Source organism: Leptosomus discolor, chromosome 26 (genome assembly GCF_034619465.1).
Source record: "Leptosomus discolor isolate bLepDis1 chromosome 26, bLepDis1.hap2, whole genome shotgun sequence".
Taxonomy (NCBI): Eukaryota; Metazoa; Chordata; class Aves; order Leptosomiformes; family Leptosomidae; genus Leptosomus; species Leptosomus discolor.
In genome coordinates, this window is record NC_141416.1 from 2,069,379 (window position 1) to 2,096,144 (window position 26,766).

Sequence of the window (26,766 nt, forward strand, 5' to 3'; positions counted from 1 at the left end):
TCCTGCCCCCCACCCCGTCCCAACCCCATGGCCCCATCCCGCCCCATCCCAGCCCCATGGCTCCACCAGCACCATCCTGCCCCCCCCAGCCCCATCCTGCCCCCCACAGCCCCATCCCTGCCCCCCACAGCCCCATCCTGCCTGGGTGCTGGGTGCCGGTTGCCACTCACCTGGGCAGGATTCTGGGGGTGCGGGGCTGTGGGTGCCCCCTCAGGGGCTGGTTATATCCCCCAGAGCAGCTCCCGCCCCTGGGCCAGGGGGGCCGTGCCGGCCCCCGCCACCGCCTGGGTAAACACGTTGGGGGTAAGGGTCGCTGCGGGGACCAGCCCCTCCTCGTCCTTGCCAGGGGTGGCCCCACACTCTGGGGTCCTGCCCCTGTGTCCCCAGCGCCCTACGTCCTGGGCAGGACAGGGACGGTGGGTGACAACAGCGCAGGAATTAGGGCTGTGGGGGACCCTGGGGGCCAGGGCTGCCACAGTGGGGGCTTGGCTGGTGACCCCATGGCGTACAGTGTCCCTCTGACGTGCAGTGGCCCCGTGGCATGTTGGAGCCCTGTGACAAGCGGTGGCCCTGTGGTGCATTGTGGCATATGAGGCCCCACGGCATGTTGCAGCCGCATGGCATAGTGGGACCCCCAGAGCAGCTCCAGGGCCCCCCATACCCCGGGTCCAGCACCCACCAGTCCCTCTGCCCCAGCCCTGTGGGTCCCAGTGGCCACCCCACCCCAGGGTCCCGGCTCAGCAGGGCGCCCTGGGGGCTGCACACCCCGGCCCGCCCCAGCACCCGCGGAGCGAAGGTCGTCCCCTGCGTTATCACTGACCCTCGGCCGCCAACGTGACGGTGTGACTCAGCGTGGGGCAGGCAGAGGCCGTCCCCATGGGGTCCCGGAGGGGGCACCCATGGGGAGGGACCCTGAGACACCCCGCCATGGGGCTGGGCCTGAGGCCAGCTCCGGCGGTGTTTGGGGACGCGAGGCCAAAGGGCACCTGGGTGGCACTGAGGACAACAACTCTCTGTCCCCTGGGTCACCAGTGGGGCCACTGGGGGCCCTTCCCCCCCGAGCCCTGCCCACATCAGCCCTTTGCAGAAAAGCTGCTGGTGATGGCAGCAGGGACAGGGACAAGGACAAGGGAACATGGGGAAGATCCAGGGACACGGGGCAGGGGGCAAGGAGGGGGACATGGGACTGGGGACGCAGGGCAAGGAGGCGACACGGGGCAGAGGAGATGGTGGGGGGAGACAGGACGTGGAGGGGACACAGGGAGGGGACATGGGGGGAACTGGGACACAGACAGGAGGGTCCAGGGATGCGGGGAGGGGACAAGGAGGGGGACATAGGCCATGAGGGGGTCCTGGGATGAGGGGCAGGCAGAGAGGACACGGGAGGAAGGGGACACAACGAGGGTGCGGGCACGGGGGACACGCGTGGGGACGGACGGGCCCCGGGGGCGGAACGCGGCAGCCCCGGAACGGCGCCGCGCGGGGCCGGAGGATCCGGGGAGCAGGGTCCGGCGCGGCCCCGCCCCCGCCGGCTCAGCCAATGGGCGGCGAGCGCTGCCCGCGCCCGCGATGGCGGCGGCGGCCTCGGGCGGGCGCGGCCTCGCGAAGCCGCTTCCGGCGGCGGCGCCCGCGCCCGCGATGGCGGCGCCCGGCGGGGACGGGGGGGGCGGGCGGCGGCCGTAAGGCCGGGCCGGGCCATGGGCAACGTGCTGGGCCCCGCCGCGCCCCGGGCCCCGCGCCGGGGGGAACCGCTCGGCAGTCCCGGTAGCTTCGATGAGCTGCACCGGCAGTGCAAAGGTGGGGCCGGGGGGGGGGGGGGGGCGCACCGGGGCGGGGGGGAAGCGCACCGGGACCGGGTCCCCGGGTGGCGCCGGCAGCAGCGCGGGGGTCCCGGTGGCGCTGGGGGACGGGCTGGTTCCCGGGGGGGGGGCGGGACACCGCGGTGACGGGGGGGGGGGGGGGCCGGGGGGGGCCCTGAGAGCGGTGGGGTGGCACCGGGGGGGCTGGCCCGGGGCGGGGGGGTGCCCCCGCGCAGGCCCCGCTCAGCCCCCGCTCTCCCGCAGAGGTTTTCCCGCAGCAGATGGAGGGGGTGAAGCTGATCGTCACCAAGACCCTGAGCAGCCACTTCCAGGTCAGGGGGTCACCCACCCACAGAGGACACCGTGCTGCGGGGAGGGGGAGGGGGGGGGGGGCCGCTGCCACCGCCCCCCACCCCCCCCGGGCCACCCCTCTGTCCCCTCCGCTGACGCCCCCGTCCCCGCAGGTGACGCACACGGTCCACATGAGCACCCTCGGCCCCTCCAGCTACCACTTCAACGCCACCTTCGTGGGGGACCGGCAGCTCAGCCCCACCGAGGTGAGGTGGCCCTGGGGGGGGGCAGGTGGCCCTGGGGGGGGCAGGTGGCTCTGGGGTGGCCTCGAAGCTCTGAAATGGCCCTGGGAGCGGTGGCTTGGGGGGTTCCCTGGGGCGTGAGGGGGTCCCAGCCCGTGTCCCTGTCGTGTCCCCCCCCGCACCTCAGCTGACCCCTCCTTGTCCCCAGGCCTTCCCCACGCTGGTGGGGGACATGGACAACAGCGGCAGCCTCAACGCCCAAGTGCTGCACCTCGTGGCCGAGCGCCTCCGCACCAAAGCCGTCTTCCAGGTGGGGCTCGCGGGGGGAGAGTACCCCCGGGGTAGGGGGGGGGCGGGGTGCTGGGGTGTCTCCGTCACCCCCACGGCGATGGCAGGACCCGCCGTGGCACCCCCGTCCCCTTGCAGACCCACCAGGCCAAGTTCGTGACGTGGCAGTTCGACGGCGAGTACCGGGGGGACGACTGCACCGCCACCCTCACGCTGGGCAACCCCGACCTCCTCGGCGAGTCTGGTGAGTCGGGGGGCGTCCCGTCCCCCCCGCCCCCCACGCCACGGGGCTGCCGGGGGGTGAGGGGGCCACGCGCTGAGGGCCCTGCTGTCCCCGCAGTGATCCTGGTGGCCCATTTTCTCCAGAGCGTCACCTCCCGCCTGGTGCTGGGGGGGGAGATGGTTTATCACCGGCGGCCGGGCGAGGAGGGAGCCATCCTCACGCTGGCGGGCAAATACACGGGTACGCGGGTGCCCCACGCTCACGAGGGGACACGGGCACGGCCCTGGGGGTCCCACCCGCCGTGCTGGTGCCAGGGGGGCGCCGCCCCGGCTCCCTTCGCCCTCCGCTTTGCTTCTCTCTTCCAGCTCTGAAGTGGGTGGCGACGCTGAACGTGGGCTACGGCGGCGCCCACGCCAGCTACTACCACCGCGCCAACGAGCAGGTGAGCGTCCCCACCGTGTCCTTGTCCCCCGTGTCCCCCCTCCCACACCTAGAGCTGATGTTTTCTGCCCCCCCGCCCCCCCAGGTGCAGGTCGGGGTGGAGCTGGAGGCCAACACGCGGCTGCAGGACACCACCTTCGCCTTTGGCTACCAGCTCAACCTGCCGCAAGCCAACATGGTCTTCAGAGGTGAGCGAGGAGCCACGCCGGCACCCAGCAGCCCCGGCACCGGCTGGGCGCTCACCCTGTCCCATCCACCCCCACCCCCCCCCCGCAGGGCTCCTGGACAGTAACTGGAGCGTCGGGGGGGTACTGGAGAAGAAGCTGCCCCCCCTGCCCGTCACCCTGGCTCTGGGCGCCTTCCTCAACCACTGGAAGAACCGTTTCCACTGCGGCTTCAGCGTCATCGTGGGCTGAGGGGCCGCGGGGGGGGGGGCGGGCAGCACGTGCCACCGTCCTGCTCAGGGAGCCACCGTGCCGCGGGTGCGCCGGATGGGCCCCGCTCTCGCGCCGCGGTGCCGGGGGGGGAGCCCGCGGAGGCGGGGGGGGGGGACTTGGTCCCCTCACGGCCAGGGGACACTGTGACAGCGCGCGGCGGCTGTCGGCGCCTTCGGGCTGAGGAGTGGGTGTCACTCGGGGGTTGGGGGCTTCTGTCCTCCCCCCAGCGCCGCGCTTCCCTCCGCTCCCACCCCTCCTCTGCCTCAGTTTCCCCTGTGGCGGCGCAGGGGGTGGCTGTGGGCGCGCGCACCCACCGAGCCTGGAAAAATAAAGGAGCTTTATTCTGCCCTGTAAAGTGCGCTGGTGAGCACTGGTGCTCGCAGCTGGGGGGGGGGGGGGGGGAGCTGGGGGGGGGGGGCCGGCGCGGGGGCGGCCGGCGCAGGCTCTAGCTGATGATTTCGGAGAGCAGCGGCGTCATGGAGGAGAGGTCCTGGATGTGGAGGATCTGCCGCGTGTTCTCCACGTTCAGCGTCTGCAGCTCCGTCAGCAGCAGCAGCAGCTTGGCGTAGAGGAACCTGGCGGGGGGAGGGCGGGGGTGGGGGGCACACGGGACGCCCAGCTCGGACCCGGTGGCCGTCCCCTCCTGCAGCAGAGGGGACCGTGGCTGGGCCAGCCCACCCTGCCGGTGCCTACCTGCCCTCGGGCATGGGGTGCTGGTGGTCGATGTAGCTGTTGAGCGTCAAGGCCACCTTCTCCTGGAACTGGTCGATGAGGTCCCGCTGGGCGATGCTGGCGTGGTCTTGGGGGGGGCGCAGGGCGGGCGGGTGGCGGTCAGCGGGGTCGAGGGGGGCCGCCGCGGTGGCCCCCAACCCCCCCGGTCCCCTACCTGGCGAGAAGAGCCGCATGGCCTGGAGCAGGACGTACTCGGCTTCGTGGAGCTGCAGCTTCTTCAGGCTGATGTGGAACTTGAGCAGCGGCTCCAGGTAGATCTGCTGGAAACCGGCTGCGGGCAACCGCGGCGGTGACGGGCCAGCGGGGATGGGGACGCGGCTGTCCCTTGCTCCCCGGTGCCGCCGTGCCCGCCCGCCTTACCCAGGGCTCCGTCCTGGATGGTGTAGCAGTGCTGCCCGCACTCCCAGGCGTTGGTCTCCGGGTTGAAGACGGTGTTGAACCGGATCTGGCAGATCTCCAGGGTGGCCCCTTTGAGGAGCGAGATCTGGTCGTCGATGGGCAAACTCCTGCCGGGGCGAGGGGAGGCGTCAGGGGTGGAGTGGCAGCGTGTGTGTGTGGGGGGGGATCTCCCACCCGTGCCCCCTATGACCCCCCCCCCGGACCTGAAAGCTGGGATCTCCTTGGCGAAGTTGATGACTTGCTGGATCATGAAGGTGCTGAGGTCGGCGAAGTGGGGCAGCATGGAGAAGACGTCGGGCAGCACGTCCTCGTCCAGGCAGTTGGGCTGCACGGCGGGGACGCCGGGCTCCGGCGGGCTCTGCGGCTGCGGGCTGGGGACGTAGAGGCGCACGGCGGGCTGTGGCGGTGGCAACCGGGGAGCGGGGGGGGGGGGGGGCGTTAGCGCCGTGCCGGGGCACCCGCGGGTTCGTCTGGGTCCCGGGGAGCGTCGCCACTCACCCAGTAGTGCGTGAACTGGGAGAAGCTGGAGTCAAAGGTGCGCTGGTGGGCCGCGATGAGGATGGCGATGAGCTCCTGCTGCTCCGCCGTCAGCCCCGCCGGCTGCTCCCGCGCCAGCCGCCGCTGCCCCCGCAGCGCCCGCCGCCGCTGCAGCGCCTCCTCCGACATGATCACTGCCGCCCCGCCGCCAACCGTCACCCCCGGGTCACCGGTGGCGCGGACCCGCGGGTGCTCGGAGAGGCCAGCGCCCCGTGATCCCTCTCCTCAAGGGGCTTCCCCTTGTCCCCTCTCTCCTGCACCCCCTCCCCGCCCCGCTGTCACCTCTATGCTCCTGTCCCTTGCTGTCCCCTCGCCTGTGGGCAGCCCTGGCCCCTCTGTCCCCATATCCTCCCCTGCCACCCCCACCCAGGCTGGTCCTCTCTGTCCCCTCTTGTCCCCTCCAGGTCCCCCTGATCCCCTTTTCCCCCCTGTCCTCCCACCCAGGCCCTCCCTCTCCCCTCTGCTCCATGTCCCCCTCTTCCTCCCAGGTCTTCCCCTGTGTCCCTCCATCCCCTCCCCCTCCGTGTGTCCCACACATGGACACACTGTCCCCATGCCACTGCACTCACTGTCCTTCCGCATGCCCACATTGAGGCACTTCTGGAGGCGACAGGCCTGGCACTGCCGCCGCTTGGCCTTGGTGACGGGGCAGCTCCGGGCGAAGGGGCAGGTGAAGCGGACGCCCTTGATGACGGAGCGTCTGGGGAGGACACACACGGGCCCGGCCATGGGGATTGTCACTGTGTGTCCCCAGGGGGAGGGCAGAGGGGCAGCAGGAGCTGGGGGACAGGATGTCGCAGGGTGGGGGGCCACCTCCAGCTCCCAGGACCCTGCTGTGCCCCCCGAAAAGGCAGGTGGCCCAAGCATAGGGTGGCAGCAGCTGTCCCACCTTGTCCTACCGGGTCTGTGGCCATGGGACCGTCCCACCCCGCTGTATCTTGTCCCATCCCATCCCATCCCGTTTCATCCCTTCTTGCCCCATCACACCTTGTCCCGTCCCATCCCATATCGTCCTTTCCCGTCGTGTTGTGCCCCATCCCGTCTTGTCCCCCTCCTCCGCCCCATCCCATCTCACCCCACCCTGTCCCATCCCGCACCCGTTCTCTGGGACCCATCCGGTGCCACGGAGCAGCCGTGGGTGTCCCCCCCCGCGGTGGCAGCCCCCACCTGAAGAAGCCCTTGCAGCCCTCGCAGGTCATGGCATGGAAGTGGTAGCCGGTGGCACGATCCCCGCACACGGCGCAGACCTTCTCCTCCCCGGGCTCTGCATCCTCCCCCCCGGGGAGCTGGGGCTCCGGTAGCGTGCAGGGGCTGCTCTCCGCGTCCGAGGGGCTCGACACGGACATGGCCGGGGATGTGGGTGGTGGCACCCAGACTGGGGTGACGGCAGCGAGGACAGAGTCTGCAGGACGGGTGTGCAGGGGCGGGGGGGGGGGGTGGGGATGTGTGTGTACACACCCCGTGGCTCCCGCTGGAGCAACACCCTTCGCTGCACCCCCTGCAGCCTGTCCTGCAGCTGCTGCCCCAACACTGGCTCCGTGTCCCTTCCGTGTCCCCTCAAAGCCACCGTGTCCCCCTCACCCCATGGCGCACGGCCCTCATGCACCCACCTGCCGCTGCGACCTTCTGCCCCGGCCACCGCCGAACCGGCCCTGTGATGCCCCCGAAGGTGGCCGGTGCCCGTTGGTGCCGGTACCTTGGACCCGGTGCCTACCGGTGTGGCTGGTGCCTGGTGCTCACCACCACACAGCCAGGGGCCACCCGGTCCCCCCGCTCGTCCCCGCTGTCTCCCAACCAGATCCCCGTGGAGTTTGAACCTTGAACTTGAGCTGGGCTGCGGCAGGCGGGGACAGGCGGCGCGGGGCGGGGGATGACAGGCAGGTACAGGCAGAGCAGGCATGGTGACAGGCAGAGGACAGGCAGACACGGGGACAGGCAGGCGGGGACACACGTGAGGGTGCCGGGGTAGGTGTCCAGGGTGGCGGAGGGGACGGGGACCACAGCGGTGGCCATCCTGCCAGCGGTGACCCCGCAGGAGGGTCCCCGTCACCAGTCACCACAGGGGGGGGGGTGTGCCAGCGGTGTCCCTGTCCCAGGACCCCTGGGCAGCACCTGTCCCCCCCCCCCCAGTTGTCACCCCCCCACCTCCGGGGTGCCCCAGGACGGTGGCAGCTCGGGGGGGGGGTGACAATGACTGGGTCCCCCCCGGGTCCCCTCGGGTCTGGCTCCGTGGGGCGTCGAGGTGGGGGGGGGGGGGTGTGAGACACGCGGGGGGGCAGGTCCCCACCGTGCCCCGCCCCCGCGCCCCATTGGCTGCCCTCGGCCGTCACTCAGCCGCGCCCCTATAAAGGCGGCGGCGGAGCGCGGGGCGCCGCACACCGGGAGCGGCGGCACCGGAGCGGCCATGAGCGAGGTGAGGGGCCGGTACCGGGCAGAACAAGGGGTTTTTTTCCCCCTTTTTCCCCTTTATTTTTAGCAACGGGCCGGCAGAGGAGCTGCCCTGGGAGTGGCGGGGGGAGGGGGGGAGGATGCTTCACCCCGGGGCGGGGGGCTGGAGGCGGGGGAAAGAGACCCCGGTGGCTGCGGGGGGGGTCCCCGGTAAAGCGGAGCCCGTGCCCTCCCCCGGTGCGGGTTTGCTGCCGGGGACCCCGTGTCACCCCCGGCCACCCCCTTCTCTCCGCAGTGCAGCCCCCATGAGTCCCCCACCGCGGCGGAGGCCCCCGGCGGGCAGGAGGAAGGTGAGGACCCCCGGCAGAGGTGGGGTGCACCCACGGGGGTGGCCTGTCGCCGGTGTCACCTCTGTCCCGCGCCCTCCTGGGACCCCCCGGCTCTGCCCGGTGCCTGGGACCGCAGTAGCTGCTTCTGTCCCCCCAGAGCCTCCAGGATCTCTGTCCCCCACCACGGCGGGGAGGGGGGGGGAGGGTGACACCTGGATGGATTTGGGGACCTGCTCTGTCCTTTCCCTGTCCCCTGGGTGTACCCTGCTGCTGGGAGGGGGGGGGGGGGGGGTGGGTCAGGGTGCTCACTGGGTGCTGGGGTGAGTCTGGGGGTGCCAGGCTGTAACCAGGGCAGCCCCTCTCCTGTCTATGTGTCCGTGTCTCCCCCCCCCCCCCCGCCCCCCAGCCAAAGCCGGTGACCCCAAGAAGGTGGAGGAGGAGGAGATCGACATCGACCTGAGCGCACCCGAGACGGAGAAAGCCGCGCTCGCCATCCAGGGAAAATTCCGCCGCTTCCAGAAGCGGAAGAAGGAGTCGGGGCCCTGAGCGGCTCCGGGGTCCCGGGACCCCCTGCCCGTGGCGGTCACCCCGCTCTTGCACGTGGGCACGGTCCCATCCTGACCTCCGCTGTGCCGGGGCTGCCCCGTCCTCTGTGAGCGGGGCTGGCGGGGGGGGGGGGAGCTCAGCCCTTCCCTACCCCTCGCCCACCCCTGAGCCAGGACCCTGGGTGAAGCTGGGGGGAGGTCGATGTGGGGGGGGGACACAGCCAAGTCCTGTGTCCCCTAGAGCAGAGGTGGCCCTTGTGTGAGGGGATGGCGTGGAAATGCCCTTTTCCCCAGGGCAGCCTCCATTTCCCGGTCCCCAGCGATGATGCTGGCTGCTGGGGACATGCTGGGGGCGGGGGCGGGGGGATGCCACCGGTGTCCCCTGAGCGAGGGAAGCCCTTGTCCCATCCCAGGAGGTGGGACGCTGTGGGGAGAACAGGTCTTGCTGCACCCCACCGTGGGAAACCGGGGCTCCCCTGGCACAGAGCACTCCCCATCCTGGCACTGCCCCTCCCCGTGCTCCTGTCGTTGTCACTGTCCCCTCTCCTGGGGGGGGGGGGGGGGGCGGGGCGGCTTTTAAGCATGTGTAAAGAATAAACCATTGGGAAGAGGAGCCAGGCTGGTGCGTGGTCTGTGGGAGCGGGCGAGGGGACAGTCCCCCACTGGGCAGGACCCCCAGGTCCCCCTTCTCCGGGGGAGCCCCCACAGCCCTGTGGGTCCCCGGGGCTGGGCTGTCCCTGCCTGGGGGGGGGGGGGGGTGGGTGGGTGGGTGTGCAGGCAGGGGTGGCCTGGGGTGTGGGTGGAGGGTTCCCTTATTGGGATGGGGCCCCCCGGCTGGTGCTTTGGCTTCCTCACCCCCCAGGATCTCCGTCACCCTCCGATTTGGGATTTTTATTTTCCCCCCATGAAATTCTGCTCAATTGATCATCCGCCAGGTCTCAGCCCCTGGAGCCGTGGCCTCGTTTCCCATCACACCGTTCTTGGCAGCAGCGATGAAAGGCGCTGCCGCTCGCTCCTCTTCCTCGGGGATGAAGGCTTCGCAGGGCTGTGTCCCTCCAGGCATCAAAGTTTCGCTCGGGGCTGGTTTTGGCAGCGGTTCCCAGCCCCGGCTCCTGCTGCGGCACCGCCGAGAGCAGCCGCAGGAGGTACCTGCTGGTGCCGAGAAAAGAGCGTTTGGGGGGGGGGGGTGTGTGTCAAAATAAAGGCGTTTGGGGGGTTCGCAGGGGGATTTCTGCATGCTCAGAGGCGGTGCCTGATGCCACGGGGGGACCCGGGACCCGGCGTTGGAGCCACAGTCCCTTGGCTCCCTGGAAATAGCTCCCTGGAAAGAAAAACAGCGTCGGTGGCCAAGGGAAGGGCAGGGCCCAGGGGACACCCCGGGGTCGGGCTCGGCCCCCCGCTCGCTCTGCAGACTTATTAGGGAAAAGACAATTATAGCCCTGGGTGGGGGGGTGGCCCGGGCCCCTCCCGGTCTGTGGGTGTCGGTGTGGGAGCGAGCACTCCTGGTTTGTCCCGGTGCTGGCACCGAGCGCCGGGGTGGGAGCGCTCCCGCTCCGCTCCAGCGCGGCGGCTGTGGTCCCTCGCTGAGCCCGGCTGCCAGGATGGTGACGATGGCCACCGGGATGGTGACAGTCACCGCTGGGTGAGCAGTGGCCGTGGAAGGAGACACACCCCCCCCGTCCACCCCAGGGGGATCCCTACCCACCCCGGGGCTGTGCACCCCAGAGACTTGGCCTCTGTGTTAATTGGAGTGAACTTTAATGAACAACTGATGGGGATGAGGGGGAAGGTGGCCTTAGGGTGGGGCGCAGCCACGATGGGTGGCCTTAGGGACAGCCCCCACTGGCTGAGGGGGGGGGGGGGGTCCTGGGGTGCTGTGAGGACGCCCTCAAGACATCACCTCGCCCCTGGGGAAACTGTGGCACAGGGGCAGCGATGCCCCTTTCCCTGTGGGAGCTGCGGGCCTCCGTGCAACGAGTTCACAAGCGCTCAGCCACCCTCTGCACACCCACCCTGCCCCACACACCCCCACCTCGAGTGGGGAACAGCAACGAGCCGGGGTGGGCGCTGGGCTCCTGGAGATGTGAGTTTTATTAATGGCGCCATGGGGATGGGGGGGGGGACACACACGACACAGACAAGGCGTAGAAAAACACGTCGGGGAGCGGCGCCCAGCTCCGGGGTGACGGGCACCGGCAGCTCCTCCAGCCCGGCCGCAGCCTCTCCTCCTCCACGAGGCTCCGGCCGACGCAGGAGGGCTGGGGGTTACAGGGTGGGAGGGTTAATGGGGGTCGGGAGCGGGACGGAGGGGATGGGGCGGGGGCCACCCCGCGACGTCATTTGCGCTCGGTCGCGGGGAGAGACGAGAAAACGGCCAGAAAAGGAGCAACGATGGGGGCAGAGAAACCCTCCCGGAGACTGGTTTTGGGGGGGTGGGCGATGGGGGCAGCACGGTCCCACGGGGACCCCGCAGGTCCCTGGGGAGGGGGGACCGAGGCAGCCCAGGGCGAGGAACAGACCCAAAATTCGGTGTTTGCATCTTGAAATAGAAAAATTACATCAATGCCCGGGGCTGGGCAGGGCAGCGGTTGCGCAGAGGAAGGTACCAACCGAGGGGCTTCGGGATGGGGCAGGGGGACGCCGGGGCGACCCCGAGGCTGGGGGACCTGGGGCGAGGACCACACCCCGCTCCTCGCCGGGTCCCGCACCACAGGGCGGCCACTTCCCGGGGTTGGGGGGGGGGGTGGGGGGGGGTGTGGGCCGTGTCGTGGCCCCCCCCCCCCCCCCCCACCTCCACCAGTAGCTGGGTGGGCGTCAGGTCCCCGCGTTGGGCTTGATGATGTTCATCAGGGCGTTCTTGAGGCTGCCCTTGCTGGGGGAGCGGACGGCGGGCGGGGGGCGGGCGGCCTCGGCGCCCTCCCCCCGCAGCTCCATCTCGATGGTCATGACGACTTTGGGGGGCCGGGGGGCCCCGGCGCCCTCCCCCGCGGTACCTTCCCTGCCCGCTAACCGCTATTTCTTATCCTTGCGGGAGTCTCCCAGGGCTCCCTTGGCTTTCTTCTCGCTCGGCGCTTTGGCGCCGCGGCTGTGGTCCAGCATGGCGTAGAGCACGGGCGCCTGCGGGGACGGGGCAGCGTTGGCACCATGGTACCCCCACCCCCCTGCCCTGCAGGCTTCGCCTCCCAGCCTCTCCTCCCACCCCAAAAAAAGGTAGGAGAGGGATCGCCCCCACCCCCTCGCTGCTCACCTGCCGGCCGCGCTTGGACAGGTCCTTGGCCGATCGCTGCAGCTTCCCCTTCTCCATGGCACTGAAATTGGGGTGGAAAGGCAAAAAAAAAAAGGTGGCTCAGAAAGTCCACCCCTGCCCCGGTCCCCCCCCCTCGGCAGCCCCATTTCGGGGTGGTTTTGCCCCGGGTCGGGCGGCGGGGCTCACCTCAGCCGTCGCTGCAGGGCCGCCTGCCGCCGCAGCCAGCAGTAGCGGAGGAGATAGACGAGGGCCACCACCACGACCACCAGCAGCAGAGCCCCGCCGATGATGGAGCCCAGTACGACGCCGTAGCGGGTGGGCACTGCGGGGGACACCACCTCCCCGTCAGCCCTGCCCGGACGGAGCAGGGAAACTGAGGCAGGGAGGGGACCGCCGGCGCCGTACCTTTCTCGAGGACGTAGAGCGTGACCTGGGAGGACTTGCCCACGATGTCCGGGGGGTTCTTGACGTCGCAGGTGAAGGTGCCGTTGTCGGTGTAGTCCAGGTTGTGGATGACGATGGAGCCGTCCTTGCGGTGGGGGTTGCCCACCCACTCCATCCGCTCCTTGAAGGTGCCCACGTCATCGATGTAGGGCTGGCCCTTGGCGTAGTGGAATATCTAGCGGTGGGGACAGACACACGGACATCGGGGTCACGGTGGCTCCGGGCACGGCAGGGCCACCCCCAGCAGCCCCGATGTGGAGCGGGTGCTTACAGAGATGCTGTCGCGGGAGCCCTCGGCTTGGAAGTGCCAGGTGATGGAGATGTCCTCGGAGATCCACTCGCTGGACCAGAAGCTGCAGGAGAGGGTGACGTGGGAGCCGACGGTGCCGTACACCTCCCGCTGCGTGTACACGTGGATGGACAACGCCGGGGACGGCCCTGCCGGGGGGCACAAACCTGTCAGACCCACGGCAGACCCCGGCACGGGGACAGTGCCCAGCACCGGGGCCGCCGGCCGTTCTGCGCCCCCGTGCCGGCCCCGTGCCCGGCCCTGTGCCGCCACCAAAGGGCTTTTGTTGGCCCTGGAGAAAGCACAAGGGCTGGTGGGGGACAGCGGCTCTTTGTGCCACCGCGGGTGCCTTTGCAGGGAGCCTCCGCCCCGGCGTCCCCACGGCTGGCTCGAAGGGGACCGTGTCCCTGCGCCAGCTGACGCCCAGGGACATCGGCAGGGCTGGGTCCGGCACCCAGCACCCCTCACCTGTCCCCAGGGAGGTGGCTGGTGCTGGGGGACACAGCCTGGTGATGGGGACCGGGGCACGGCAGCAGATACGGTCCCGGAGCGTCGCCACCACCGGTGACGGTCCCAAAAGCAGACGTGTGGGCGGCTGCCAGCCCCATGGCCACCTCCCAGGGGTCTGGAGCCCCCCCCCCCCCCCCCCCCCCCCAGTACCCTCCAGGATCAGGATTTCAGGACCAGCATCCCTGGTCTGCCCCGTCCCCAGCTTACCCAGTGCCGAGAGGAGCCCGGCGAGGAGGAGGAGGAGGCTGCCGCTGCCCCCGGCACCCTGCGACATGGTGGCTGCCTGTCACCGGCCGGCTCCGAGCCGCATGGAGGGCTGGCAGCGCGCGGGGCCCGGCGGCGTGCCGAAGGGTGCTGGCGGGACGGGGGCCGAGGTTTAAGAGCAAGCAGCGCCGAATGATGCCGGCGGCGCCCCGGCCTCGGGCCAATGGGCGCCAGGCAGCCGGGGCGGTGGGGGCCAGGGGCTGCCGGGTGCCCCGGGGCTGAAAGGGGGGCATTTAGTTTGGCGATGGGCGAGGAGGGGGAAGCATGTGGCTTGGGGGGGGGGGGGGGGGGTTCTGGGCACACAGTGCCCTTTGTCCGGCCGCATTCCCGCCCGCAGCGGAGGCGGCTCGGCAGGAATGCGGGCCGGAGCCGGAGGGCACCGGTACATGGCCGCGGTGGCCGGTTGGTCCCAGGGATGGGCCCCCATGGTGGGGCTTGGGGGTCTCGCGCCGAATGCGCCGTGGGCCCCTGGTGCGTCCTCTCCCCTCCCGTGGCCATCGGCCGGTTGCCGGCACCCTCCGGCGCAGGCCGTGCTCCGGCGCCGTGGCGTGGGGCTCCCCGGTTGGCACTGCCAACTTCGGCCAAGCGCGCTCCCAGCAGCCTCTGCTCCGGCTCCGTTTTGGGGTGAAAACACAGCTTTGAGAGGGGGGTGGTGGACAAGGGCCCGTCCGTCCCCGCGGGGTGCAAGGGGGGAGCCACCAAAGTGCCACGGCCCCGCGCGGAGCCCCGGGCAGGAATCGGCACAACGGGCTGCCAGCTGCCGCCGCCGGTTGAGGAGCGAGTGGCGACGTTTTGGGGTGAAAAGCTCCAAAGTGGAGTTTTCCTTAGAAGGCTGTTGACCCCCAGAATTGGCGGCCGGGGAAGGGCGGGTGGGGGACGGGGGGAGTAACGGGCAGCCCCGGGGGTAACGGGGGTGGTGTAACGGGCAGCCCCGGGGGTGTTGGGCAGCCCCGGGGGTAACGGGGGTGGGGTAACGGGCAGCCCCGGGGGTGTTGGGTAGCCCGGGGGGTAACGGGGGTGGGGTAACGGGCAGCCCCGGGGGTGTTGGGTAGCCCCAGGGGTAACGGGGGTGGTGTAACGGGGAGCCCCGGGGGTGTTGGGCAGCCCCGGGGGGGGTGACCAGCAGCTCTGAGGTTAACGGGGGGCTAACGGACAGCTCTGCAGGGTAATAGGAGGCTCCGACGGGGGTTCACGGGCGGCCCCGGGCAGCCCCGGTGGGGTCAACGGGCAGCTCTAGGGATAACGGGGCGGGTCCCGGGCAGCCCCGGGGGTCCCGGGCAGCCCCGGGCGTGGGGGCGGAAGTGCGTCACGGCCGCTTCCGGCGTGCGGGGCGCTCCAAGATGGCGGCGCTGGCGTTGAGGTGACTCCCGGGAGGGCCGGGCCGGGCCAGGCCGCGCGCGCCGTGGCGGGACCCGCGGCTCCGGGAGCGGCTGTCGCGGAGCCGCGGGCGGGCGGACGGGCCGGTTGTCCCGTCCCGGGGTGGGGGGCGCGCCTCGGGGCCGCGCACGGAGCCGCGGCTGGGCGGGGCCCCGGGGTGCCCCGTCGCGGGACGGGTTCCTGCCCCCGGCCCGGCCGTCGGTAACGGCCTCCGGTGCGGGGACGGACCACGCCGCCCCACCCGCGGCAGCCCCTGGGCCCAGTCTCCCCCCCCCCCCCCCGGTCCCGCTGCGGCCGCGGGCACGGCCCGGGCTCGCCCCCCGCCCCGCCCCGGTGCAGCGGCTGCGGGGAACCGGGGAGGCGTCGCCCCCTCGGGCGGCTGAACGGTGCTGTGCCCCCGGGGGTGCGAGCGGCGAAGTGCGGGGCCGGGGGCGGGGGGGGGCCAGAGCAGGAACCGGGACCCCCTTGGGCTGCGCGGAGGGGGGAATCGAGGCCTGGGCGCTCGGCGGGGCTGGGGTCCGCCCGGCTGGGGGGGGGTCTGTCGCTGCTGAGGGGGGAAGACCTGCTCCTTCCCGCCCCCGCCGGGCCGCCTCTCCCCGTTCCCTCGCCCCTGTGGCTCTCGGTGGCCGCGACTGGGTGGACAGATGCCCACGTAACCACCCAGCCGGCGCTGGGGGGGGGGGGGTTTGTGTGTCCCCCCCCCCAACAGGGTGCTGGTGGCTTCGTAGGAGCTCAGCGGGATCACATCCCGCCGTGGTGCAGAGCAGCAGAGGGGAAGGGCGTTGTGTTCGCTTGCCCTGAAGGTCCCTCTTCCCATCTGCCACCCCCCACCGAAAAGTTTGGTGCCTCCTCAAGGCTGTGGCCGTCCCTCTCCCAGCCCCTGGCCCCGTTTCTGACGTTCTCCTCTTTGATACCAGCCTGGAGACGGCGGTTGGGATTTCATTCTCTTAATATATTCTCTTTCTAGCGGCTGTCGGAGCCGTCGTGCTCTTTGTGGCGGGTGCGGGGTGGTTTAAAGGCAGGATCTGCCGGGGGAGGGGGGCTCCGGTACCCGCTGGGGCGGGCGCCCCGCAGCCGCTGCTTGGAAAACAACAGAGAAATCTCTCGCTCTGCTTTGAAGCCTGCGCCTGATACCTTCCTCTCGTGTCTGCTCCTGCCTGCCAGATGAAAAAGCATGTATAATCGCTTCTCATTTGCCTCCTCCGTGCTGAAACCCGAGCGATTTTTATAGCCCTGTCTCGCAGGATCAATGTTAACGGCGTCTGTCGACGTGACACTGAGCTGATGCGGCTCCTGAGCTGTCCCCGCCGCTCCCGAAATCCTCCTGAGCTGCGGGGTGGGGTGTGCGGGGCCCGGGCTGGCAGCGTTCAGGGATAGCTCGTTTGAGCTGCCCCTTGTCCTCCTCCAGCCCCGTGGCTGCGCTCTGCCAAGTCCCCCATAATTAACGTTGTCCGAGGGTCCCCTGAGTCTTTGCACCCTCCTGGGGCGCGGGGCAGAGCGGGAGTTAACTGGGGCGCTGTGGGAAGCTGCCTGGAGGGGTCTGGAGGATCCTTTTTAGGGCTGATTCTTAAAAAAAGCGCGTTTGTCAGTGATCTGGAAGAGAATGCGAGTTAATGGCTGGAGAGCTGGAGAAGATGCAACAACTCAGAGGATGATAAATAATGAAGAGGGCAGGTTCTCGGTGCAGAGTGACCCCGATTGCGTAGCTGGAGGGCCATGTTTTGCAAGCAGCAGTCGTTGTGCTGAAGCAAGATGTCATGCTTTGCATCTTAAGAAAAAAAAATATTAAGATGGAGCCAGGAGGACGGGGAGTTCTTGTCGGGGAGTTTAGCTTTGAAAAAGAGACAGATGTGTCGTGGATTTTCTTCTCTCTTGTGTGAGATTCGGAGCCAGCCCTCCCTCGGCCACCGCCCCGGCCCCCCAGCGGAGGGGTTGAGCGGCTTCCACCCAGGGGGAGATGAAGGAGGTTGGGCCTTTTAATCTGGAGAAGAGTCTGAGGGGGGGGGGGGGGAATGAGCGTGAGATATAAATCATTAATGGTCTGGGGGTAGAGGTTGATCGTTCACCTCCATTCCCCTGCCCAGGGAGCGGGAGGTGGCGGCCGGTGCTGCTCCGTGGGGGCTCGGGACACGCAGGGAGCGGGGTCAAGCTGTGAGAATCGGTGCTGAAAGCTGGGGGGGGTGGGTGTGGGGTGTGTCAGGAGGTGGCAGCGGGATTTTGTGGTGGAAAAGGCCGTTTGTTACAGAATGAAACCCTCCGGCTCGGGAGCGTGTGAGCTGCACGGGTGGGGGTGCTCCCGGGTGTTTCCTGACATTCCTTCTCCGGGGGTGCGGTGTTGGAGGCGACGGTGGGGGTTTGGTGGGGGTTTGGCTGGGCTCAGCCCTCGGTGTGTGTCCCCCCCACCCCCCGAAGCTCAGTCTCGCTGTCAGGCCGCACCTGAGGGCGGGTGTTGATACCCCAGAGACGGTTCCGAGAAGGGTTTTCGATCCGAACCATTGCGCTGCAGCGAGGGGTGGATTCCGCAGCGCCGAAAATTCCCGCAGCCAGCCGGGACGCCTCCCTAAAAACCTGCTGTGTTTCAAGTCCAGCCTTTGAAGGCGAGGGAGGATTTTGAAAGGAAACATCCTACCGACCCTTTACACAGGAACTCGGGGGAGGGGGGGGGGTTTGATCATAATGGCTTTTGTTTTCCCTTCACACCTGGCGGAGAGCTGACCTCCAGATGTTTTCCCTTGCCGCGTCCTCGAGACCGGCCGTAGGGCGGCTGAAGAGCGGCAAGAGCTTCGTTAGCGTTAACGAAGCAGCGGGAGATGCTGGTGCGGGGGCTGGTGCGGTTGAGGAGGTTAATTAGCGTTTGTTGCTCTGCTGCAGACGAGCCGGACGTTATTCCCCACCTCGCTCTCGCCGTCAGGAAAGGCAGCGCTGCCTGTTCACGCGTCTCGTCCCGGCGAGGAGCGGGCGCGGCGGATTCCAGCCCACCTCTGCCAACGCTCGAGCTGCGTTTGGGCCGGGGGCCTGTTCCTCCCCGTGCCTTGGAGAGATGCCCTTGAATGTCAGAGCCGCCGTGACTACAATCGCTCTGCAGAGAGAGCGGCTCCCACTCCTTCGGGCACCACAAAATCCCCTTTTTTTACCTCCCGCCCCGCGCCTCGGCGTGGCCGAAACGCGGCGGCTGCTGGGCCGGGGCGGCGACCTCCCGGCTCACCGCTGCTCGGAGCTTAACGAACGGCAGCGGCGAAACGCTGTCGTGAGCACGAGAGGTTGGAGGAAGGGAGGTGATGTCTTCATCTCTGAGGCGTGGGGAGCGGCGGCCTGCGCCAGCCCTTCCCGTGGAGCTCGGCAGATGTGCCTTTCGGGGGAGGGGTGCTGCCCGCCCCGAAAATTGCCGTAGTGAGAGTGAAAAATGGGACTGCCGCAGCGTAGCTGTGAGCTTGGAGCGCTGTGGATGTCTGTCTTACAGACGGGGTGTTACAGCTGAGCAGACTAATTACAGGGTGTCGGAAAGAATGAACCCCCGGGCAGAGTCTGGAGAGTCTAGTTAAGAGGTCGGTGTGGGAGAGCGATTTGTCGAGGAACAGCCCAGATCCTCTTGTGTTAAGATCGATTTTAAGATACGAACCACCAAAGTGGTGAGTCCCCTCGCCGGCCCACCTTGCTGGCATTTTTGGGCGTTCCTTTGGCGCTCACGAAGCCTTTCTCTCTTCTCTCTTGCAGAGGTGCCGGTCGGCGATGCCTGCTGGCGCGGCTCGGCCCCAGCCTTTCTGTGCGACAGTGAGTCCGAGGGTTTTTGGAGAGTAACGGGATGAAGTTCTTCCCCGAGGGATCTCACCTGAGGCTCCGGGGCAGGCGTGTGCTCCATCTGCTCAGTGGTTCTGGCCAACAGCGTGTGTTGGCCGGGCACTTGCCGCCCCGAAGCCGCAGCCTGTTGGCAGAGTGGCTGGGGCTTGAGGACGGGGGTGAGGGGAGAGCTGGCTGGCTGCTGAGGCGGGCCTGGGTCTCTCGTGGGGGCTTTGCACCTCAGGGGGGCTGGGAGCCGCAGAAGCCCTCTCGTTCCTGTGCTTCTTGCTGCGGGGCTTCGGGGGAAATAGTTATTTTCTGCTAAATTGAGCTGTAAGTAATTGCTGTGTAATCTCAAGAACATTAAATTACAAGCTCTTTATTTGGTACAAGCTGCAATTACCGTGGCAGTAAAGAGCAGGTTGTGTGTTATCAGGATTATATAATGTGGTACCTGATATCCTATACCCTGATTTGGGGGGGGGGCAGGGAGGGAGGGGGTGGGGGGGAGCTCGGCTCCGCTGGCTGAGCGGATTCCAGCGCAGCAGCTTGTTGTTGTTCCTCGCTGGGGAGAGCTGGCAGCGATCCTCTCCGCGCGCAGCTGGAGCCCTTCTTTGTGCTGCCGTCGTCAAGGTCAGCCAGGAGCTCCCGTCCTGCCCCGGGCAGGGGTGGGGGGGGGAAAGCTGCCGCAGCGGGGCGGGCGGAGGGGTAAAACTGCCCCATTTCCCCCCCCCCTCCCACCTCCCATCTCCTCTTTTGCAGCGTTGTCCCGATGGGAACGACGGCCAAGGAGGAGATGACGCGCTTCTGGGAGAAGAACACCAAGTCCAATCGTCCCTTGTCCCCTCACGTCACCATTTACAAGTAAGAGCCTCTTGGCTTCCTCAGCTTGGTGCTGGGGCGCCTCTGGGCTCTGGCGCACGACAGCCCCGTCCCTGGGGGCACCCTTGGGTGGGAGGACGGAGGGACCCTCTACACTGAGCGAGGGGGGGGGGAACGCAGCCTCCCCCACCGAGCTGGTGGCACTCGCTGTTGTCCTACGGGCTGTCACGGAGGGGTAGAGTTGTGTGTCCCCCCCCTCCCCGGAGCTGCACCTCGGGGCGCTGGGGCAGGGCAACGACCCTGCCCGCTGCGGAGTCCTCGGGGGTGGAGGCAGGGAGGCCACCTCGGGGCTCTGGAGTTCCCTCCTCAGAGAGGTGACAGCTCCTTGGGGGCCACCTCCATCCCTTTTCCAGGTGCTCTCGTTTATCCCAACCCTGCCCCTTCATTCCGGGCTCTGGAGTTCCCTCCTCAGAGAGGTGACAGCTCCTTGGGGGCCACCTCCGTCCCTTTTCCAGGTGCTCTCGTTTATCCCAACCCTGCCCCTTCATTCCTGAGCTGCAGGAACCTTTCAGCCTTCCCCTGTGCCATCTCCCTTTTAAGCTTTCTCAGCAGACGCCCTTCCCAAACCCATGCCAGTGGCATTTGCCATTCCCAAGCTGCCTCTGCAAATTCCCCCCCCCCCTGGCTTTCCCCTTTTGCTCCGGCTGGATTCCTTGAATACCTCCAGAAATACCCGCCCAGCAGCACGGAGCTGTCTAGGAAGAGCCGGGCTGTGCTTTGGCCCGGGTGTCGTGCCCTGTTTTGCTGACGAGGTTGGTTGTTTTTGCAGGTGGTCCCTGCCCATGGCGATGTCCATCACGCACCGGGGCACCGGCGTCGCGCTCAGCTTAGGTGCGTGCGTCTCCCACCTGCTCGTGGCGACGGAGGGCGGGGGCTGCGGGAGGGAAGACCCCTCCGACTGATTCGGAGACGTCACTCGGGGCAAATGGTTTTCTCCCCTCTGTCCCCAGCTCCAGCCACGCTTTTTCTCCCTGTCTGCTGCCTTTCTCCATCCCCCGAATTTCACCCCACCCCCATTTCTCTGCCCCCATGTCCTCTTGTGCTGCGAGTGGCTCCAGTCCTGCAAAGGCAGCGATGCTCCCCCATGCCTAAAAAAGCCTTCGAAGCCTTTGCAGCCCTTGGCTTGGCCTGGCTGCTTTCTTCTGGGCCTTGCCCAGCCTGGAAAAGGCCGATCGGCTCCTCTTGTTCTCAGCCCTTCTCTTCCGTGGCTGTTTTTTACTGGTTTATCCTTACAGGAGGCCCTGTGTGAGGGAGAGGCTGGCAGGCAGGCAGAGCTCAGAGGATTTTCCGTAGCACAGGTGGAGTTTTTCAGCTCTCTGGGAGGGGCTGCTGCGTTCCCAGAGATCCCAGTGGGGAAGAAGGTGGTACCAGCATCAAAACTGATAAATGCCCTCCAGCAATTTGGCTGAGCAATAGGACCTCTGACTGCGAAAGGCTGTTTTATTTCCACTAATGCCCTCTCACAGCAACAGGAAGGTGCTTTGCTGGTAGCTCCCTTGTTGAAAGCGGGGTGGAGAGCTGGGTTGGTGTTGGCAGAAGGGCAGAGAGTGAACGATTCTGTGAAGAGAAAAGACGTGCAGGACTGCGGGCTGGCATTCCTCGCTCGGCAGAGCGAGAGGGAGCGGCGAGGGCTCCAGCCTGCCCTTCCCAGCCTGGCCTCCCGTGAGGGTTGGGGAGCTGGGCTGCTAGAAAAGGCCACGCACGTGCCCTCCTGCTCCCCTGTCCCCCCGGCAGGGCCCTGGCGAGGGCTCAGCTCTGCCCCCCCCCAGGCTCTGCTCTTCCTGGGACCTCAGGAGTCACCTTGCCTCCCTGCCTGGCAAAGAGCAGCACGTGTCCTCTGCAGGCAAGGTGACTTTGCCTGGGTGCCCCCCGTGAGCCCAGCTGGGTGGCGGCGTGCCTCGCTCTGCGCGCGGATCCAGGGCGCTGCGCCGCAGCCGTGCTGGCACCACCCCGCTTCGGGATCGGCTCTCCGGGAGCTCGGGATGTGCCTGGCTCCCTCGGGGCAGCGGTCGCCGTCCGGCTTGCTGTCAGATGGGCCGAGCTGGCAGGTTCCCTGTTGCTTTTCCACTCTGATCCATCAGCCTCCGCTGGAGGGGAGATCATCCCCTCCCTGGGCTGATGGAGCACGAAGGCACATCGCTGCCGAGTGCAGCTCAGCAGCCAGGAGAAGGAGGGGGAAGCGTTCGGCTCCTCTCTGTCAAGGCCTGTAATTAGAGGAGCCTCTGACTTCCTGCGCTCCCGAACACAAAGGCCATTGAGAAGACGAGTGGCTGAGCGAGGAAGCAGCTGGTTGACTCGCTCTTGCCGGCGCCGGCCTCGGCCTCGGCGCTCGAGCGAGCGTGCCGCGGCGTAATCAGGCGCTATTGAGCCGAGGGTGAACCGCCCCTTGGCTGACTGCTGGCTGCCATCCTTCCCCTTCTTTCGGCAGCACCATCTGGAGGAACCCTCTTGGCCTAGAAACGAGGAGGAGAAGCTGCTGCCGCTCCCGCAGCTAGCGCAGAGGCGCGCGTCGGGCTGCCGCTCTGCCGGTTCCTTCGCCGGTCCCCCACCGCGGTGGCTGGCAGCAGCGGGGGGGGGTGGGGGTGGGGTGGTGTTGCTGTCCCGAGGCGTGGATCTGGGAATCTTCGCCCAAGAGCTGCCACCCGAAGGGTTCTGAACTTCCTCGTTCCTTTAAGCTTGAATTTGAGCTGGTTTGGCTGCAGTTGGAGGAGGTCGCACCAGTTTGGGCTCTGGGTGATGTGTGAGTAACGCAGCCCCCGGTGCAGGACCCAGATTCAGGGTGTTGCCGCCCCAGTTTGAGCCCTCAGCACCCCGAGGTACATTGTCACAGTGCAGCTGGCGCTGCCACCAGACGGGCAGAGCCCTCCTCCCTCCGTCTCCCTCCACAGGCCGCGCCACCAAACCAGAGACAGAGGTGGCCTGGAGCCGGTGGCGATTCAGGCCGTGCCACCAAACCAGAGACACAGAGGTGGCCTGGGAGTCTTTGCGGGCAGCGAGGGGACACTTCTGCTGGCTTGACCTGTGGCCTTTGTCTTCCTCAGGAGTCTCCCTCTTCGGTCTGGCTGCCCTGCTGCTCCCGGAACAGTTTCCCCACTACCTGGCCATGGTGAAGTCGCTCAGCCTGGGGCCTGCTCTCATCTACTCTGCTAAGTTCGCTCTGGCTTTCCCCTTCTCCTACCACACCTGGAATGGAGTCCGACACCTGGTGAGCAGCCTCCACACGGGGCTGGGGGTGTGAGGGAAGGGAAACGTCTGCCGGCGGCGGCATCCGAGAAGGTGCCCTTGGGAATGGGAATGAGTCACCTCGAGTGCTTCAGAACCTCGGTGCTATTTTTGGGTCCGTTTTAAGTTGCACAGAGCATCGCTACGTCCTTCGCCAGGCGGCACAGCTGGCTGAAGCTTCCCCTGCTTCACGGGCTGGGGGGACGTGTCCGCAGGGCCCTGCGGAGGTGTCACCCGCGGCTCCTTACCTCGCCCTCGGCGCAGCCGTCGCGCTGTGCTCTCCCAAGTGCTTTGGAGTCTTTCCGGAGCCCAGAAGACGCGGGGCAGAGGGTTAGAGACGGCTCTGCCTGCCCAAAGTGAGCTGTGATGTTTGTCCTGGGCTCCGGCGGCTCCGTTCAGCCGAGCTTCCTGTGTTTGACGAAGGAGGGGGAGCCGGAGAGCTGCGAGTTTCTCGCTGGGAACGGTACAAGACGTGCTGCTTTTTGTAGGTGATTCTGTGTTTTCTGTAGCTCCAGACGAGTTAGGTTTGATGGGAGCAAATTGCAAAGGCAGCTGGCCCGGAGCGTGACACGATCCTGCTGCTCTGGGCGTGGGGAGCGTCACGTGCGGAGCCAGACGTGGGCTCAGGCTGCAGGCGCTGACGGCCCCCAGTGTTTCCAGCGTGGAAACACGGCGCTTTTGGGTGTTGTAGCCTGTCCTGTTAATGAGCTGCTCGTGTCAGAGCGCCGGGAGGCGCCTGGCCGAGCTTTTGGGGTGAGCGACAGCCGTGTGCTGCGAGAGGAGCCCCCTCGGGGTGGCCGGTGGCCGGTGGGCAGCGCTGCGAGGACTCATTATCGGCTTTTCAAGCACTCGGTTTGGGATGAGGTCTTGGAACCCGGGGCTTGCAGCCAGCTGAGCCCCGCTCGCTGGCGGAGGAGCCGTCGGGCAGACAGAGCGATCGTCACCGGCTGCTTGCTCAGGGCGGCGTCTGAAGCCTCCGACCGCTCGGATCGATTAGGAGGCCGATTAAATCATCTGAGACGGAAACCAGCAGCGCTGGGCCCCGGCTGCGCTCGGCAGCGCGGCCCAGGCGAGTGGCAGAAAGGCAGTCACCAGGGAGCAGGTTCGGCTTAGTGCCTCTGCCCCGGGGGGCTTCTCTGCTTTGAGCCGCGGGGGCTCGCTCGCAGGTTTTGGGGGGGGCAGGTGGGCGCTCCCCAGGCTGCCCTCCGCCACCCCCCGCTTCCGCTTGGCCAAAGCCGGGCGAGAGGTGCGAGCCCACCTGCGATCTTTGGGAAGGCAGGACAGCCAGCGCCGGGAGGCGGGGGGGGGGAGCCGTGCCAGCATCCCTCCCTCGGCCTTGGCCTCTGCTTGCCCCCCCCCCCCCCAGGCTCGCACCGCACCCGGGGACCTGCGCAGGGGTGCTGGGGGCTGAGGCTCGTCCCCACCCGCTCAGCTCTGCCGCCGGGGACGTTGGCGCTGCCGCAGAGCTGCAGCTTGCGCCGTGTTTTGTAACCCCTTTCTGTCAAGCAGGAGAGCAGCTGCCGCTTCTGAAGTCAACCTGGCTGGCGGGGATTAGGGCGAGCTTTGCCGATAGAGGGGGGGCGGCGGCGGTGGGGGTGTCTCGGTGGGGGATAAGCTTCCTCTGGCACAGCGCCGCGCCTGCCTGCACCCAGGGAGACCCCTGCGCGTTGGCCCTGCAGCGATGGGCGCTTGAAGCTCCCTCTGGTCTGTACCTGGTGGTCCAAAGGCTGGTTTTTGGGGTGATCTTGCTGGCTTTTGTCAGAAAGATGGTGCCTTTCTGCCTGTGTCCTGCACATCCCCCATCCGGGACCATCCCAGCCCTGTGGCATTAACCCTGCTGTGTCGCTTCTCTCCCGCAGGCGTGGGACATGGGCAAGGGGTTCAAGATCACCCAGGTCAACCAGTCTGGGGTGGTGGTCCTGGTCTTGACCCTGCCTCTCCTCCGCGGGCCTCGCAGCGATGTGAAGGTTCCTCCCGGTCGGCGGCCTCCCTGGTTTTGGAAGATTTGCTCCGTCCTGGCCCACCTCAAGACGCCCGTGGAGAGGGAGGCGGGAGGACAGGCTCCCGAGTAACTACAAATCTTTGGGGAAGGTGGCACGTCCCCCTCCTCACAAATCTCGTGGATGATCAGAATTGCTTTTCGTTAGCCCGGGTGATGTGCTGACCCCTCTTCCCGGTGGGGGGACAGGCCGGGCTCTCTCCTTGTCATGCCCCATGCCCGAGCAGCCACGGCACAAATTACCAGCCGATCCTGGCACGTTCAGTCGCTCGCAGAGAGCTGCCTGGCTTCTTCCAGGAAAACTCTTAGGGCGTTTTTCTTTGCTCTGCTCTGTCCCCAAGCTCGAGACAATGCTGAATCTGTGGTCCCCGGCCGTCCGAGTGGGCTCGGGGATGGCTGGTGGTGCGTGTGGTAGGCCCAGCGCAGGACAAGCATCTCCATTGAGGCAGCCCGCGCCGGGGCAGGGCGAGCAGGGCGGAGCTGCCAACGCCGGCACCCGTGAGGGGAACGGGCGATCGGTGCCACCCAGGTGCCGCGCTGGCTGCGACACCCTGCGCTTTCTGAGCCCGGCGGCGTGAGCCGGCTGGGGCGGGGGTGCTCGGAGTCGCCAGAGGTTCGCTCCCTCCTCCTTCTTCTTGAAAATGCCACGCTCAGCAGCCAGCTTTGGGGCCCTGGAGCCTCTGCCAGGGAAGAAGATCCCATTTTCCCCCGTTAGGAAGTTACTCCGTCTCTGGGAGGGACGCGGTTTTCGCGCGTTGCCGCCAGCTCTTGTTTCGGCACTTGTCGCTCATCCACCTTTCCAATAAAGCAGCCTTGATCCTTCCCACTGAGCCCACCGAGGTGGTTGTCTGTGCTCGACGCTTCCCTGAGGCAAAGTCGGCCAGGAAGGGGGGGGGGTGGGGGGTGGTGTTGCTCTGAGATCCAGCGAGCTCCCACTTCCCAGAAGAGCTGAGCGAGGGAAAAAACAAGCTGCGGCGTTTAGAGGGCCGGGGCAGCGCTTGGCCTTTGGAGCTGGCGGGCTGTGGCGTTTGCCGTGCCAGCCCGGCAGCAAGGAATCTACCTGGACCGTGGTGGTTTGTGCTGGTACAAAACACCTAACGTGAAATCCAGGAGCTTTTCGCTCACCTTGGCCGATTTTTAACGTTTGCCACTGGGAGCAGAGCTTTGCAGAGGGACGCTCCCCGTCAGGAGCTTTGTCCCCTTTCCCTGCCCCGGCGAGGGTCTCGGCGCTGTTTCAGGAAGGAGGATCCTTCCCGTTCATCAGCTGGCAAAATGTTGGCTTTACGGGGGAATATCTGGCTCTCCTCATCCGGCTTTTGATGGAGACCTGAAGTGGCCGGAGGGGAGCTGGTCCGATAACGCCCTCCAAGGTCCCTTGCACCGGCCAGGCTCGTTTCCACGTGGCTCCTCTTCCTCCTGCCACCGATCCTCTGCCTGCAGACCCAGCAAATCTGCTGCTCCTTGAATGAGCAGAAGGCATCGCTGCCCTGAGGGACGCAGAGAGGAGAAAACACCAAGGAGGAAGAACCAGCTGCTGTCAGGGAGGGAGAAGACTTAGACCGAATCCTTCAGCAGAGCCACGTGCCCCCAGCAGGAAAGAGCTGCTCCTGGGTGAAAATGAGTGTATTTTAGCTCTAAACCATTACTTCCTGCAGTTGTTGAAATGGCTTTGATTTGGAAGCCACTTCTGCTCGCTAATGAGCTATTTCTGTGGTGCGTGCCAGCTGCTGGCAGAGCTGAGCCGAGAGACGCAGCGAAGTCATGGACTTGGTTTCCCTTCGGCGAGCGGCGGCAGGGGGCTGGGCAGCGCTGGGGCAGGCGAGAGACGAAGCCAGACCTGCCCTTCTCCCCCCCCCCCCCCCCGACCCCCGCAAGAGACCGGTGGAGGAACGGCTCAAACCAGCCTGCAGTGGTGGGGGTTCGGCGTGGGGAGAGGCCGGGTGAGCCGGGAGCAGCTCCTGGTCCCACATTTCCACCACGAAACGGGACGAGCTCAGATACGACCCGGAGAGGGCGGCGTGTCCCACGCCAGAGTCGCGCAGCCGGGACCTGCTGGGCCCTGAGCTCCTGAAACCAAACAGGGGAATTTATTTTTCTTTTTGAA

At 67.5% G+C, this 26,766-nt stretch overlaps 5 protein-coding genes across 6 annotated transcripts; 3 read left to right on the forward strand and 2 right to left on the reverse strand.

The window, feature by feature from the left end:
• Positions 1–1,697: 1,697 nt before the first annotated feature.
• Positions 1,698–3,701, forward strand: TOMM40L (translocase of outer mitochondrial membrane 40 like). Of its 2 annotated transcripts, XM_086478448.1 has the most exons (9): positions 1,698–1,797; positions 2,064–2,131; positions 2,264–2,356; positions 2,541–2,642; positions 2,759–2,864; positions 2,961–3,083; positions 3,209–3,285; positions 3,370–3,472; positions 3,561–3,701. In XM_086478448.1, exons 1-9 carry the CDS (start codon positions 1,698–1,700, stop codon positions 3,698–3,700), a joined length of 912 nt encoding a protein of 303 aa, XP_086334574.1. In that variant the 3' UTR covers position 3,701. The 2 variants fall into 2 exon arrangements, with proteins under 2 accessions (XP_086334574.1, XP_086334573.1); XM_086478447.1 differs by having other exon boundaries at positions 3,209–3,472.
• Positions 3,702–4,166: 465 nt separating this feature from the next.
• NR1I3 (nuclear receptor subfamily 1 group I member 3) lies at positions 4,167–6,735 on the reverse strand. The gene is made up of 8 exons (XM_086478244.1): positions 6,557–6,735; positions 5,959–6,089; positions 5,351–5,523; positions 5,056–5,249; positions 4,814–4,959; positions 4,608–4,724; positions 4,415–4,520; positions 4,167–4,296 (listed from the first exon to the last, which is right to left on the reverse strand). Exons 1-8 carry the CDS (start codon positions 6,733–6,735, stop codon positions 4,167–4,169), a joined length of 1,176 nt encoding a protein of 391 aa, XP_086334370.1.
• Positions 6,736–7,793: 1,058 nt separating this feature from the next.
• PCP4L1 (Purkinje cell protein 4 like 1) lies at positions 7,794–8,652 on the forward strand. The gene is made up of 3 exons (XM_086478245.1): positions 7,794–7,802; positions 8,073–8,127; positions 8,513–8,652. Exons 1-3 carry the CDS (start codon positions 7,794–7,796, stop codon positions 8,650–8,652), a joined length of 204 nt encoding a protein of 67 aa, XP_086334371.1.
• Positions 8,653–11,663: 3,011 nt separating this feature from the next.
• On the reverse strand, positions 11,664–13,415 carry MPZ (myelin protein zero). The gene is made up of 6 exons (XM_086478511.1): positions 13,349–13,415; positions 12,614–12,780; positions 12,304–12,517; positions 12,085–12,220; positions 11,899–11,959; positions 11,664–11,768 (listed from the first exon to the last, which is right to left on the reverse strand). The coding sequence occupies exons 1-6, from the start codon at positions 13,413–13,415 to the stop codon at positions 11,664–11,666; spliced, it is 750 nt and encodes a 249-aa protein (XP_086334637.1).
• Positions 13,416–14,737: 1,322 nt separating this feature from the next.
• On the forward strand, positions 14,738–24,670 carry SDHC (succinate dehydrogenase complex subunit C). Its single transcript, XM_086478297.1, is given in 7 exon segments — positions 14,738–14,765; positions 18,497–18,553; positions 19,322–19,423; positions 20,211–20,272; positions 22,483–22,646; positions 24,523–24,597; positions 24,599–24,670. Coding segments are annotated over 7 exon segments (510 nt in total). The 5' UTR covers positions 14,738–14,745; the 3' UTR covers positions 24,629–24,670.
• Positions 24,671–26,766: the final 2,096 nt, after the last annotated feature.